The 16,455-nt window shown below is 35.3% G+C and overlaps 1 protein-coding gene across 1 annotated transcript; it reads left to right on the top strand.

Moving 5' to 3' along the window:
* The first annotated feature begins 3,784 nt into the window (after positions 1-3,784).
* HSPA13 (heat shock protein family A (Hsp70) member 13) lies at positions 3,785-13,352 on the top strand. The gene is made up of 5 exons (XM_061192966.1): positions 3,785-3,835; positions 5,400-5,740; positions 7,882-8,095; positions 9,831-9,998; positions 10,955-13,352. The coding sequence occupies exons 1-5, from the start codon at positions 3,811-3,813 to the stop codon at positions 11,620-11,622; spliced, it is 1,416 nt and encodes a 471-aa protein (XP_061048949.1). The 5' UTR covers positions 3,785-3,810; the 3' UTR covers positions 11,623-13,352.
* The last annotated feature ends 3,103 nt before the right edge of the window (positions 13,353-16,455 follow it).

Below are 16,455 nucleotides of genomic sequence, written 5' to 3' on the forward strand. Positions count from 1 at the left end.
AATTAAGACAATAATTATATAATTAGAAAAGAATCATAAACTTTTTTCTTTATTCTTTCTCCAAATTTATACTTCTATTTTATTCTCTTGCACTGGCTGTTAACTCCAGAGCAATGCTCTATAAGAGTTGTAAATGAGTATACTTATTTCATTCTCAGTTTTACTGGTAATAATTCTAAGTTTTGTCTGGTTTATTGTTTGGGATATATATTTTTGATCACGTAAGAAGTATTAATGCGTTCTTATGCCTTTAAGTTTTTATTATGTTTTGCTTTGATCAGAAATATATTTTTAAAAGACAATATGTTACTTATTGAGGACACATGTAATATATATTTCCATTTAAATTCATTTGAAACGTATAGGCAATATCCAAAATAAAAGATATTTTCAAACTAAATAGCAAATACATTTATCAAAGGTTCTGAAGTGTAATAGATTCTTTGAAAAAACAACATTGGCATCAGCTTTTTAGTTACAAACCAAATTTATTACTTACCTATACCTTTACATGAAAAATCTTCATGTAATAAATGTTCAGTCCCCAGAAGATAGAAATATATGAAACCATAACACTCTAGTAAAAGAAAAAAAAGTACACATACTCTGGTTCATTAAATGAGATTTGTCCTGTTATGGCATAATTTTAACAAAGGAGTAATTTTTTATGTTCAAATATTATAGTGTTTCATACAGTCTAACAATGTAATGCACAGTAAGTTGTAATTTCAATACACTTACTCTTTTAATGAATGTCCAGAGAACTGGATCAATTTTCCATTGAATGAATTTTTCTTAAACAACAACAAGGGCAATTTGTCCTCTGAATTACATTGATATGTTGTAAGATTTTAATTATTTGGCAATGAGTTTCCTAATGGAGTACATTTCTGAAATAATGTGAATTACTGGGATATATAATTAGACAATTTTCACTCTACCTACTATTTTTAAAGATTACCTACCTCTAATCACTAAATTGAAGGTGAGGTTTAATTTATTAAGAGAATGAATGCTAATTGAGAGCATAATTTTCTTGACTTCTCTTGGCCTTTTAGTTTTCTCTCTGTAAATAAGGGGTAGCTCCACCTTGCCCTCTAGGATATTTTCAAGCTATGAACTTCATTTAGTTATCCACTCAAAAAGTCTCTCATAAATAGCTACAACTGCATAAAAAAAAAAAAGAAAATCTGACAATGTGCCAGTTTTTTGTCTATCCCATTTATATTTATAAATATAATAAAAATTGATCTTAAATCTGTCATCTGATATATTTTTTGGTTTTACTGCTTCCTTTGTTGATATATTTTGCCATATAGATTATAAAAGTTTAAGTTTAAATTATATATACTGACACTCCTCCATGAAAAACTGGAAAAAATGTACGTTTTAGTTTTATCCCACTTATTCTTAATAACCTATTCCTTTTTCTATAAGTTTTTTTTTTTTTTTTAAGATTTATTTATTTATTTATTTTTGGCTGTGTTGGGTCTTCGCTTCTGTGCGAGGGCTTTCTCCAGTTGCGGCGAGCGGGGGCCACTCTTCATCGCGGTGCGTGGGCCTCTCACTATCGCGGCCTCTCTTGTTGCGGAGCGCAGGCTCAGTAGTTGTGGTTCACGGGCCTAGCCGCTCCGCGGCATGTGGTATCTTCCCGGACCGGGGCATGAACCCGTGTTCCCTGCATTGGCAGGCGGACTCTTAACCACTGCGCCACCAGGGTAGCCCCTTTTTCTATAAGTTTTATCAGTTTTTGGTCCTCCAGGAAGTTGCCTTCATAAACTTAAATGATCTACTTAGGTTTCTATTTCTTAAATTCGCCATTCTACATAATACCTATTAACTCCCTGCTAGGAAAAATGAAGAAATCAGTATATCCACATTTCTTTCCATATCCCTGCCCTCATCCTTATTTCCCAACTCTGCTGTTTTCTGTTCTTAACAACATTACTGTACCCCTGAGAAATAACTGGGATAGTCTTACCAGCAATCTTTGTTCCTATTAGCAAGGAGGAAGGGGTGGGTGGCAAGGAGAATGGCAATGACCAGTGCCTGCCACAAATGACTAATCCTCCTGACTTGGTTTACACCTCTAGTTCTATCTCTGGAACTTCCACCTCATGCTTTATGATCCAGCAGCCTTCCATGAGACTGCCTTCTGCTTCCACACTCTTGGTAATTCAGTTCCCTCTTCCTGGAACACCTCCAGCCAACTGCTTCTTATTATCCCATCAACCCATCTCGTGGCTCCCTTTTACTCTTCAAAGTACTGCTTAGACGTATTATCTTCCACTAAGTCTTCTCCTCAAGATAAAATTATACAGCCTTTATTCAATCCTGTTTCTGCCCTATGGCCATACTGCAATTATGTTACACACCATAATAAATTACATTTATGTGTTTATCTTCTGTCTCTCCTTCTGGTTGTTACCAGTGGCTAACACTGTGCTCAATAAATGTTCACATGATCATTATACCCAGTAATATTCAGGAACTGAGTGTTTGAATTACGCATTCTTCATAAGGAAATGGTAGTGAACACTACTCACTATAGGCACACACGCTTTTTATTCTTTACATTATGAAACATTTAAAATATACACGAAAGTGGAGAGCACATTATAAAGAATCCGCATTAACCATAACAGCTTCAATAACCATCAACATTTTCATACACATTTTTATACCGACTAGAAAGCCACTGGCGGGTTATTCTCCTAGCAGGTTGACCTGTTGTCAACAGGAATTGTTTGACTTATATCTAAGGCAAGGAAATAGATTTCAAGTCTCCGGGATCATTGTTCTAATGAACTTTAACAGCAGTAACGGACGAAACACTTTCAGAAGGAGCCATGAAGTACACTAGGGACCAAGAAGCGAGAAAACTCCGGTCTATTTAAGACTAGAACCAGAAAAACAGTTCACAAGTGTCCTAAATGGCCATTGCATGTTAAGGGATTTGTTCATGAAAACAATTCCTGCCACTTATAACTTAATTCAAGAGAAAGTTAAGGTATTTCGTTTACGTTTTTCTTTTCAACGGCCCTCTTCAGTGTTAGCAATAGAGGAAAATGTGTCCCTGCTCCTTTGGATAAATCGCATTGACTGAAGATTCCTCGAATTCATTTTTTCCAAAACGAAAGCACAGGAGTGAGGATCGTATCCAAGTTCCAGGGTCGCCAGCCCCTGCCTCCCTCTACGCCCGCACTGTGGCAGGGGCTCTTCTAGGGATGCTGCGGCGAGGGGCGGGGGGGGGAATGTTTGGGACCGCCCCCCCCCTCAATCTGGAATCTAGATCCCCGGCAAACGAGCACGCTTTAAAAGGTAGAAAGAACGAAATAACAAACGCTGGAACCTGGGCCTGGTTAGGCACATCACCCCAAAACGCAATAACCTAATGGTGCTCACTGCCCCTCAGGCGAATGGGGACAGGCCGGAACTACACTTCCCAGAAAGCAAAGCGGCGGGGCGGTGCTAAAAAGACTGTTTTTACCTCAAGTTCGCTCCAGGTGCTTCAGGTTCGCTTAGAAACTCCAGTCCCTCTTGCTAGCGCTCCTCCGCCCCAGCCTAATTGGCTCTGTAGTCCGTTGCGTGGGAGGCGGCTCGGGCGCCCCTGGCAGCTGTTGAATGGGGGCCCTCATGCCCTCGGCCTCACGGTAAATGAAGTCCTTTCTCTGGTCCGAGATGTAGCTTCTCGGGCCGCGTCAGAGCAACAGGACTACATTTCCCAGAGGAGCGCGGGGCTGCCGGGCGGCGTGGGGGCGGTGCCTCACGTCTGGTACAGTCATTCTAAGCTGCTTCGGCTGGACTGTGATGGCCGGAGAGATGACGATCTTAGGTCAGTGACCAGGAGGGTCCTTTGCGCTGTTGCGGGCACCGGAGCGGTTGAGGGAGGCCGGGGTGTTGGGGTCGTTGCATCTGCTGGATCCCGCTGGCGCAGCGGGTAGGGCGCCAGAAAGGTGACTTAGAGGCGGTTTGGGGCTGTTCGCGACGCCGGGTTGGGGGTCGCCTCTAGGAAGGCCCGGGCCGCAGTAGGCCCGGGTAAGGCCGGCGGCGACCTCTGCATACATCCCAGGGACGTTGGGCCTCGGGAAGTGTTCTTTCCTACGCAACGTCGATTTTTGAATCGTTGGTTGAATTGGGGCCTTTGAGAGGCTGCCAGAATGTGCATCTCCTAGATCCCTAGACCCCTTTGTGGAGGAAGGGGGAGGAACAGCAGCAGCATCCCGAGCTGTAGACTCAGGGGATGCTGGATTTTGAGAGAGCCAGATACCTCTCTGATGTACAGTCCAGTGTTCTTTCCACCAATCCGGGTAGGAATTACCCTCTCCGGAGGAGAAGGTGATGAAATGCTTCTGAAAATGTGTACGTAGGAGCAAGAGGAAGCTGGAATTGCCACCTGATGTCATTTCATTATGTGTTGATGAGGATGACCTAATAATTAGTAAAGCCGACTCCTACAAATTGGTGTTTTGAGTTGTATGTAACATGGATGGACACAGGTGTATAGCACAGCCTCCTGAAACCAAATAACAGATTAGCTGTAAACTCGAATTGACTTCTTTCTCCATCACTTATGTTTACAGTCTGCGTGGTGTTTGTTCGTATTTGGCTTTTTCAGCAATTAATATTCATTGAACAGTCTTCTACTGGCTAGGAACCATTGGTGCAGGGGATACAGCGTGACTAAAACCTGACTTCAAAGAGCTTCCATTTATGTTATCATCAGGGTTACACACTTTTAATTCTTCTCCGAAATATCACCTCTGCAAGATGTCCTTAATTCGTATTTAATACAGAAAAAGTTAACTATATTCTGTTATGAAGTGATCGTTTAAAAATATCTAAGCAATTTCCAAAATTATTTTAATCCAGTTTATCCATTTCATCCTTTTGAAAGGAAAAAAGAGAGAGGGGATAAAGAGTTTTACCCTTACAATAACAGAGCTTTTGCTGTGGAAATTTTACTGCTAGTTTCTTTTTAATAATGACATCTAAAGCTAATTATAAAACTGTAAAATCTAAATATCATTTGATCAAGAATTGGATTATATTCTAGCTTTTGCTCCAGATGAATGACCTCTGTCAGCATTAGCACAATTATTATCAAAATGTTTTTATTTTTTATCCCTTTACTCACCCATAAGTGAAGCACACAAACATACAGGGGTTTTTTTGTTTGTTTGTTTTTGTTGTTACTTCATTTTAATTGTATTATAGTCAGTTTGCATTATGAAAAACTTGATGTTTGAGAAATGTTATCGTGAGTACTGTAAAAGAAAATATTTGGAGAGTATTTTTAGTCTAGCACGGAAGCGTGATAGTAAAGGGATTTTACTGTTGTAATTTCGCGCATTGTACTAGTTTGATAAGACGCAACTTGTAATTTGCCTGTATTTCAGGATCAGCCGTTCTGACTCTCCTGTTGGCTGGCTATTTCGCGCAACAATATTTACCACTGCCTACTCCTAAGGTGATTGGAATTGACCTTGGCACTACCTACTGTTCAGTTGGGGTGTTTTTTCCTGGAACAGGAAAAGTAAAGGTCATTCCAGATGAAAATGGGCACGTCAGCCTACCCAGCATGGTGTCCTTTACTGACAACGATGTTTATGTGGGGTATGAAAGCTTAGAGCTGGCGGACTCAAATCCTCAGAACACAATATATGACGCTAAAAGATTCATAGGCAAGATTTTTACCCCAGAAGAGCTAGAAGCTGAAATTGGCAGATACCCATTTAAGGTAAGTGAAGCCAAAATCTATTTTAACTTTAGTTCAGCATACTGTTTCAATTAATGCTTTGGCTTCAAGTTACAAAACATTCTATTTCAACAGACTCAGTTTGCCTGGAAGTTATATTATCTCATATAACAAACAATCCCACAGCAGCTCCAGGGTTAGCTAATTCAGTGGTTCCGCAATATTACTGAGGACTTAGGATATTACCATCTCCTCACTCTGCTATCCTCAGAATGTCTGCACAGCTCTTTCATTGTAGCCAGAGGCTAATGAAGCCCCATGTACCTATAGATGGGTGGATGGATTAATAGATATTCTTCCTGTGTTTGTGTGTATACATATTTATATACATAAAAAGAGATCACACTAGGCATGCTGTGTAATGACTTGTTTGAAACTCATCAATATATCATGGACAATTAGTCAGTGGGCTCACATCATTCATTATCTTTCATGGTTGTGTGAAACGACTGTTCCGCCAATTAATTGTCCAGTCTCTGTCAGTGTAAGTTTTATTTTTTCCCTGGTTTTCCACTATTATTGGAGCTTCAGTGAATATCCTTGTACATGTATGTTTTTACACTTCTCTGATAATTTCCTAAATTTGAATTCAAGAACTGGAATTGATAGGCCAAATGATTGCATGTTTTTAAGGCTTTTGATTTGTATTGCCAAATTGTGCACTGAAAAGTTTATGTGCCCATATCTATTTTTTAGAATGCCTATATCTTCACTAGTGGTAAAATCATCTCTTAATAATTTTTTTAAAATGTTTTTGGACTCTTACCATGCTTACAGTGGCCTTTCCCATCCTATCCACTTGTATTTTTTTTCTAATGCTTTTATATAAGTATTTGTAGGTTTAGGTTTTGCTAAGGTTTTTTTTTCTTTTAAACATTTAAATGTTTATTCCTTGTAGGGTTTTTTTTCCCCCCCCTTTTGGTTAATTATGAAGTGAGATTCTAAATAAATAGATTTTAAAATAGATAGTGGTATCAGTGCTGCTTATTGATTAACCCATCACAAAAATTCTCAAATTTTTATTCATTTTCAAAGGAGCAAAAAAAGAATCTCTCCAGGCATTTCTTAGGTTTACATCTTTGTTCTTTTTTAGCTTCTTTCTTAAGACCCTTTACTAATTTGTAATTTTTCTTATGTAATGATAAAATCATATAAAGCTATACAGTTTCCTCTAAATTACAGCTTTGGGTACATTACTTATTGATCCAAGAGTTATTTTAAAGGTTTTTTTTGTTTGTTTTAAGTTTCTAAGTGATCTGATTTTTTTTTGTTGTTTCTGTTTCATGATCACTCTGAAGGTACTGGTATATTTGGGTCTTATTTTAAGGACCTTATTTTAAGTGTCCGTAGCTTGTTTTTGTTTTCCCCAGACAGGTAAAATACTTTTTGGAAGGTCAGATTTTCTTAATTGAAAACTAATTATGTAGTCTTGAATGATTGGGGTAAACTTCTTATAATTTCTTAGAACAGACTAATTCTCTTTTACTGTTGATGTTAATACAAACTATTGGTGAAACTAGTATGTTTTAGAATTAGTCTAATTTTTTAAATGTACAAATGTACAACTACATTAGCAGGAAAAAGATGCTAATACATGTTTTCATGGAAACAAGAATGTGAGTGATATTTGATTCTTAGATAAGAACATAACAAAGTACTAAAATTATTCTTGTTAATATGTACCAGAACATTCTTTCAATTATCTATTACTTTTGGAAATAAGTTAATTTTTTAAAAAAGAAGATCTTGAGTCACAAACATGACTTAGCCACTGTTATTCCTTCTACTTCATCATTCATCTTTTCTTTCATTTAACAGATATATATTGAGAATCTTCTATGTTTCAATTATATGCTTAGTGATGAATTTTATTTTTCTGCTCTTATTGAGAGCTATGGAGTGGATTCATTTTATAGCTTTTAAAGTATGACTTTTAATAACCTCTAATCTTAGTAAATGCACTTGCTAGATAACAAATGAATTTTATGACCCTTTAAAGGTAAGTTTTGATTGAATACATTCCATATGTATGTGTGTTAGCGTATGTGTATGTACGTATATGTAGGAATATACACACACAGTTTTATATATATTTTTTTTATCTTTGCAAATCTTATTCACAGGTTTTAAACAAAAATGGAATGGTTGAGTTTTCTGTGACAAGTAATGAGACCATCACCGTTTCCCCAGAATATGTTGGCTCTAGACTGTTGCTGAAATTAAAGGAAATGGCAGAGGAATATCTTGGAATGCCAGTTGCCAATGCTGTTATTTCTGTACCAGCAGAATTTGATCTAAAACAGAGAAATTCGACAATTCAAGCTGCTAACCTTGCAGGTAATATCACTTGCCTGAGTTACATTTTGCTCAAAATTTTGTTAGGCTGAAAATCTGTAGTAATGTGTATCATTTTGCAAACCACCTAACTAGGCACCTAGACAAACTATATGGTAGATAAATCAGATGGATTTTTATATAGGTTTACAAACAATTTAGAAAGCTCCATGGTACAATGTAAAATGTGTATATTATGACAGCAGCCTATCAGTTAGGCATATGAGAAAGGCTGAGAAAGAACGTGGACACATGTTAGCAATGAGGAATTTTTTCTTCTAAAATTCTTTTAATGTTAAGATGAATATAATATAATGCTTTTTAAAAATCTGAGGTGGGAGAAAATTCATTCAACACCATTCAGCAAGTATTAAGTGCCTAGGTAAACAAAACAGATAAATCCGTTTTCTCATGGAGCTTATATTCTGTTGGAGGGAACAGAAAATCAGCATTGAAGATAAGTATATTATGGCGTTTCTTACTTAGCATTATTAACATTTGGGGCTGGATTATTCTTTGCTGTGGGCAACTGTCCTGTGTATTACAGGGTATTTTGCAGCACCCCTAGCCTGTACACACTAGAAGGTAGTGGCACTCTCCCCACCAAGTAGTGATCATTTTATGTCTCCAGACAATGCCAAATGTCCCCAGAGGAACAAAATGACCTCTGGTTGAGAGCCTTGATACAATGTATGTCAGAAAGTAATGTGCTGTAGAAAAAAAGACAGGATAAGGGGACAGGTGGGTGATCAGAGAATAGGGGGATTTGCAGGTTTTAAAGAGAGCGGTCAGGTAGACCTCATTGAGAAAGTGACGTTTAAGCAGATTTGAAGGAAGCAAGGTAGTGAGCCAAGCAGATATATGGAGGAACTGTGTTGCAGGAGAGAGAGTGCCAGTGTAGCAGCCATAAAATGAGAATTTGCTGGTACATAAGAAGATAGGAAGTTGGCCAGTGTGGCCAGAGCAGAGTTAGTGATGAAGTCAGAGAGCTAAGGGGAAGGGTATTAAGGTCTTTGAATAAATTCTTCAGAGTTTGACTAGTTTTTATGGCTTGTGATACATAAAGCCATACTACTTTCATGGCCGTTCATTATGTGTGGCAGTTAGTTTAAAGCAGGAGTTTTGCTCAAGGAAATCTGATCTTTTGCTTGCACATTTACTGTTTAACTTTCCCTTGAAGTCAGATTTTGCTATATATTTCAGATTTGCAAGGGTCTTGCATTTTAAGTACTTTTTTAAAGTGTCATTGTAGCTATTGTAGCTACTGGATTTTTCATTTTATTATCATTTCTTCTCTGTTTATTCATGTGTTCTTTTTATCAAAAATTCATTTTTAAAAGAAGAGCACACTAAGCTTACCTCATTTTGATAGCAATTTGTTACAGTGCATAATGACTAAAGTTTATTTGCTCACATATTCCCAAGTAAAATAGGAAAATTAGAAGAGGCTGAGAGATTTTTAAAAATTAAGTATTAATAAAGAATAGAATGATGTATTCTGCTGAATCTGGGCCTTTATTTCTTTATATTATAATCTTCTTTTAGAATAATTTTAATGACACCCATTTAGAAGAACCTATATTTATCCTTCCCATTTCATTATTTTTATTGGGTTTGTGACTGTGTACTCAGTGGAGTTCGCTTCAGAGAAGATACTAATGTGTTGTAAGATTAAGTGAGAAGAAATTTCTTAATAGTGTCCTCTCATGATTGTTCTTCCCACCAACCAATTTTATAGGACTGAAGATCTTAAGAGTAATAAATGAACCCACAGCAGCAGCTATGGCCTATGGTCTCCACAAAGCTGATGTCTTTCACGTCTTGGTGATAGATTTGGGCGGAGGAACTCTAGATGTGTCATTGCTGAATAAACAAGGAGGAATGTTTTTAACCCGAGCGATGTCTGGTAAGAAAAATAGAGGGAGCGTTAAAGAGATTCAGGCACGTTAACATATCTAATGTGTAAAGTGTTCATTTTTAAATTTTTCCGTACTCTTTGCGTTCATTTTGGTAATCTTCTGTACATGTAATCTTATGCCACCACTTACTGTATTTATAGCAAAAAGTTAAGTCTCAAAAAAATGACTGGACATCCTGTAAGTCAAATAAATATACTGCCATTTGTAGCTGAGCCAGTAGTTTTCACCTCCATGGTAAAGGGAACAGAAGGAAAGAAATTATTTTAAAATGAAGGATGATCAGTTTATTTCACTTAATAATCTGTTTCACAAAATAGATATCTTTAGGAAATCTAATAATAGTATTTTGCATTCTAAATTTTTTTTTAAGGTTAATTTAGTTTAAGGAATTAAGCCTGTGGAGCTTAAGTTACAGGTGGCCTAACTGGACTCCATTTAGAACCAAGTTCAGTGGTGGGCATTTATATTGCATTACTCTTTTCCTAATTAAATTATTTTTTCTACTTTTCAGCTCTTAATCATTTAAACAAAAGGATTTTTTAAAAAAGAGAAAATGCTTACTGGTACTTTTTAATTATAAGAAGGACTTCCTTCTGTTGAGAATAATGACATTTAGTGTTTTTAAATTGCTACTTAAAAGCCGGTCTGTGTTCTCAATTTCTTACTTTCTGCAAAAGTATTTGATATCACTGAGATACTTCCTATTACATCATTTAAACCCGGATGTGCACTGTATTTTAATAGTACACATTTGAATTAAAATCATTTTAATCCAGTTATTTTTAATCAGTCTTTGTATGAATAAAATCTTAATACGTTAAATAAGGATTTATTATTCCCAGAATATCATTTATACATACATACTACACAGACACACGTATATATGTACACACATACACGTATATTCATAAATATAATATAAACTTTTTAATTTTTAACTTAGGAAACAATAAACTTGGAGGACAAGACTTCAATCAAAGATTGCTTCAGTACTTATATAAACAGATCTATCAAACATATGGCTTCCTACCCTCTAGGAAAGAGGAAATCCACAGATTAAGACAAGCTGTAGAAATGGTCAAATTAAACCTGACTCTTCATCAGACTGCCCAGATGTCAGTATTACTAACGGTGGAGGAAAAGGACGGGAAGGAACCTCAGAGTAGTGACACTGAACCGCCAAAGGACGAACTTTCCCCGGCAGACAGCCCCCATGTGAACAGCATGTTTGGAGCTAGCCTTCCTGAAAAGAAGAATGGAGAAAGTCAGGTTTTATTTGAAACAGAAATATCACGGAAGCTCTTTGACACCCTTAATGAAGATCTTTTCCAGAAAATACTCGTACCCATTCAGCAAGTGTTAAAAGAAGGCCACCTGGAAAAAACTGAGATTGATGAGGTGGTTTTGGTTGGGGGCTCAACTCGTATTCCTCGAATCCGCCAAGTCATTCAAGAGTTCTTTGGAAAGGATCCCAACACGTCTGTAGACCCTGACTTGGCAGTGGTGACAGGAGTGGCTATCCAAGCAGGGATTGATGGAGGCTCTTGGCCTCTCCAGGTCAGTGCGTTAGAAATTCCCAGTAAGCATTTACAAAAGACCAACTTCAACTGAATTATGGAGGGATGGTCATTTGAGATCTTGTCTGATGATCTCTTCCTATTTATCAGACCATTTCTGTCCACTAAATAAAGTCTCTAAAATATCTCACACATTTACCTAAAAGGTAACATTTATATATATGAAATTTTACAGAACATTTTGTTTTAGAATTGAATGTGACCAGATTGATCCTTGATTTTGGAGAGATCCCATTCCAACAAGTACTTCTAAAGTGAAAGAATTGAGGTAAAACTCTTATAGGAGCATAGGTGACTGTATTTTCTGGATTCTGGAAGTAGATATCCATGTGCACTTAAAACTAGATTCTATAAACATTGCCTAGTGCCAATTATAGGATTCCCAGTTCTTACTAAATTATATTAGCAGGAGCTGGTAATTTATTTACTTGGTTATCACATGTAACTCTTAAATTTGAACTATACTTGAAGGACAGTGTTGATGTCAGGTACTTACAGTGGCTGGGAGATAGTAGTATTATTAATATAAGCTGCATATATAATATTCAATAACTGCCATATATAACAAAATTACTTTCACAAATTCAGTATCCCATTTTGTGTCCTATTCCTATAACCTGCATTCTCCAGATTTTCAAAATATATTTATTGGATCAATTTATTTTCTTTCTAAAATAGCTACAGATTTATTCAAATGTTTCATTACCAATTTATATTTTAGTTCTTCATCTGCTATGTGTCATTCTCTGCTTGGATTTCCATGATTCTGCATGGTTTGAAAACAATAGAGAATTATTAATTACATTTTAAAAATGTGTTAATGTCACAATAAAGCCGTCATTACTATAAATTTTTTTTGTTATTTAAGACCTTTGTAGACATTGATAAACAGCAGTAATTAGGTACAGTATTTATTTATTTTATGTTTTTGTTTCATTGTTTATTTTCAGTAAGCCCTGGAGAATTTAGCTTGCATTTGATTCAGTTTTACCAAGATTTTTTCCCCGTATTTAGTTTTAAATGAGGAAAATTGTACTCATTTGTAAAAACCTTGTTATTGTTTCCTACCATCATTTAAAAATAATCAGACTTGGACTGTTTTTAGCCTTAAGGTTAGTGTGTGATGAGAGCAAAAAATTTGTGAATACTGGAAATAATGTGGAAATCTAATGTGGAAGACGATGTGAAAAAAATGTCCACAAATCTGTATTTGTAGTAGTTTTGGTTTGTTTCCTTTTAGAAAAGATGCAGGAACCAAGAAAGAAAATATAGTAGTTTTATTTATGTGATGCCCCTATTATTTGAAGATTTTCTTTTTCCTTAATAGAAGCTACTTCCTATCAATACTCAAAAATTAAACTCTGGTCAGCAGTTTTGCTAATATAAAATATGTCTGCTTTATCCATTGTTGAATTTGAAAGGATGTTGAATTTCCAATCACTGAAAAAGAGAAATAAGCAAACTCATTTCAACAACATCAAAACATTTCTGCTTCTCATAGTAAAAATCTGAGTGTTTTTTGCAGATCTTAAAAAAAAAAAAGTTTCTTAGCAATGAAATTGCTGTTAAAACAATTTCAATCAAATACTTTTGTGTACAGAAAATGTCTGTAGTAGGTAAATAGAAAAATATAAAATGTTGACATGTTTTATTTTAGAACTAAGTGGAGAAATGCCAAAGAGGAATCCTTCACTGCGTTATGAAAATATTCAAGTGTTCTTTTGGACTTTATAAAAATCTTTACTAGATTTTAAAATTGAAAAATATCTTTTTGCAAAGGTCTTTAAGAGAAAAATGTTCAATTTATCAAAATCTCCATAGATAGTAACCAGCTTTAACCTAAAGCATTTTAAGATTTTTTTTAAAAAGCTTGAATTTCTCCAGTATATGAGATAGTTCAGGACAATCTGTTAACAGTTCTTAGAGGAAACAATTTGCAAAACAGGGCAGCTAATCTCATACTCTAAAATTGGAATTTAAATAATTTGATTGTTTCTGAAAAATAGGCAGTGTTGGAATTGGGGGACATTAGCATATTAGAAAAGCATAACTATTCTCTAGTATAGTTATACCTTTAAAAAAAATTAATGTCTGTCTTCAATCATATTAGGGGGCTATATATAAATAGTTTTGAAATCAATGTAGTTTATTTAAAAGGTAAAAATGCATTCTGAAAGGGATCATTTATGCATAATAATCTGAAGACATTTTTCATAAAACAAACAGTACATTTTGGTTGTACATCTTGCTAGTGTTTTTTGAAGTACATAACTTTTAAAATATTAACTGTCTTGTATGATTAGAATATGTGAATGAATAATTTATTTTGTGTCAGGAATGTTTTGGTATTTACTGTGTTTTCACTGGAACCACTTACGTATCAGCAGATACTATTGTGTATAACATGTTCTGAAGATCATAGTTATTATGCATAACAGATTGTGCCTCTTAGATTTGTGTGTATACAGGTATTTCACATTTTAATGTAAATAAATATCACTTTGCAGTTTGTTTTTTAAATTGTGTCCTTTATTTTCTATTCTGGACTACACCCAGAGTACATTTTTGAGGTATGTAAATAAAAAGGAAATGGGAATAGAGCTGATCTGAAGCTCATGGTACGTGACCTCAGGAGCTATTACCTAATTCCCTACATCCTGAATGTCCCTGGAATTGCTTACTTTTCTACTTACTTCTTTCTTTTTTTTTAATTAATTTTTATTGGAGTATAGTTGCTTTACAATGTTTTGTTAGTTTCTGCTGTACAGCGAAGTGAATCAGCTATACATATACATATATCCCCTCTTATTTGGATTTCCTTCCCATTTAGGTCACCACAGAGGATTAAGTAGAGTTCCCTGTGCTGTACAGTAGGTTCTCATTAGTTATCTGTTTTATACATAGTAGTGTATATATGTCAGTCCCAATCTCCCAGTTCATCCACCCCTCCTTCCCCCCTTGGTGTCCATATGTTTGTTCTCTACGTCTGTGTCTCTATTTCTGCTTTGCAAATACGTTCATCTGTATCATTTTTCTGGATTCCACATATAAGCAATACACGATATTTGTTTTTCTAGATTAGTTTTGGCTCCGTTATAGTCAGAAGCCATGAATTGGTATTCAGAATTTTGAGTATACTGTTCATGATACAGGAAATGTCTCTTCTAAATTAAAGAAATATTTCACTCTATGACATATTTCTTTGACATATTTCTTTAACTTAGAAGAGACATTTCCTGTATCATGAACAGTATACTCAAAATTCTGAATACCAATTCATGGCTTCTGACTATAACGGAGCCAAAACTAATCTAGATAGTTAATAATCCTGCATAATAGACTACTGTAATCCTTTGGTTGGTGATTAATACTTTATAATTCTCTAATAAAGTTTATTCTTTGGGCAAGAAACTCAATACAATTTTTTTAAAAGTTCATGTGATAAATGTAGTCTTTTCAAATGAGCCCTTAAATGAAAACAGTAGATTTGACTCTCCAATCACTAGTTCCTGTGATTCCTTCATAGTTATTTTAACTACTGCTGCTGGGAGATTCAAAATATATGAGGAAATATAGTGACACATCCATATTTATTTCACTTGACTAACAAATACACAGTGCCCTATTGAGGTAGGCAGCTTCTTATGTGACTTCCAATGCTTTGACCTGGTATTCAAGGCTTCAAATGATGTAGCCATACTTCAAATTTGAATGTAATCTTTTGAGAGACCCTAAGCCCGAATCACTTGAGCTAAGCAGTTCCAGAGTCCCGATTCACAGAAACTGAGATAATACATTTTTTGTTGTTTTAAGCTTACTAAATTTTTATTAATTTCTTATTCAGCAATAGATAATAGTGCTTACTATGTACAGGAGTGTTCTAAATGTTTTAACAATACTAATTAGTTTTGTTCTAACAAACTTAGGAGTAGTTACTCTTACCCCATTTTCAGATAGGGAAATTAAGGCACAGATGTGTTAGGTAATTTTCCCAGGATTATACAACTAATACGTAGCAGAGTTATTCAAATCCAGTCCATGTTCAGCCCCAATGCTGTGCTGCCTTATCCATCCCATAACGCAATCCTATAGTACCATTTTTGTTCAGTACTAAACTGGATAGTATCCATGAAAGACCTCTTGTTTACCAGATAATGTTACAGTTTAGACAGTGCTATTTAATTCTTTACATTTCTGAGAAGCAAACTTGAATTTACAGATTTTTTTAGATACGAAATGAAGATAATAGTACCTAATTCGTTGGGATTTTGTGAGTGCCTGGCACAGAAAGTGCTGAGTATTATGAATGGAGATGATAGAAGGAGAATGAACAAAGTTCAGTGACTTGCTAATTTTATGAGGGATTATAAGAAAATGCCACAAGAAAATAGGTTATTTTCCCTAATATCCTCAAGACCCTGAAACTATGAGTCAAAAACTTCTGCAGAATTCTGCAGAAATATAAGAGAAAATAAATTTGCTGTGGTAAAGCATTTATTTAGTTTTGGGAAGAATTAATAGCTTGCCTCATGTTAAGTTTTTTGGATGTTAAAAAACTAACAAGTACAGTCTGTCTTACACCTCACTGAATTAACTATTTTTTGGCTTACCTAAAAGACCTGAAATGTCTTAAATGGCATAACACAACTTTATAACTATAGCTATATATATGTGTGTGTATATATATATATATCTACACATACATACACAACGTAAATACATAAATACACACACACAAACACAATTCTGTTGAGTTCATCCAACCACCTTAAATTGCTTAACATAGCCTATATAGTATTGGAAACTGGAAATTGGATCTTAATTATTAGTTGTTACTACCCTTCCTTTGTCTCCCAAGTAACTAAAT

The sequence above is a fragment of the Eubalaena glacialis genome, chromosome 6, assembly GCF_028564815.1.
Source record: "Eubalaena glacialis isolate mEubGla1 chromosome 6, mEubGla1.1.hap2.+ XY, whole genome shotgun sequence".
Taxonomy (NCBI): Eukaryota; Metazoa; Chordata; class Mammalia; order Artiodactyla; family Balaenidae; genus Eubalaena; species Eubalaena glacialis.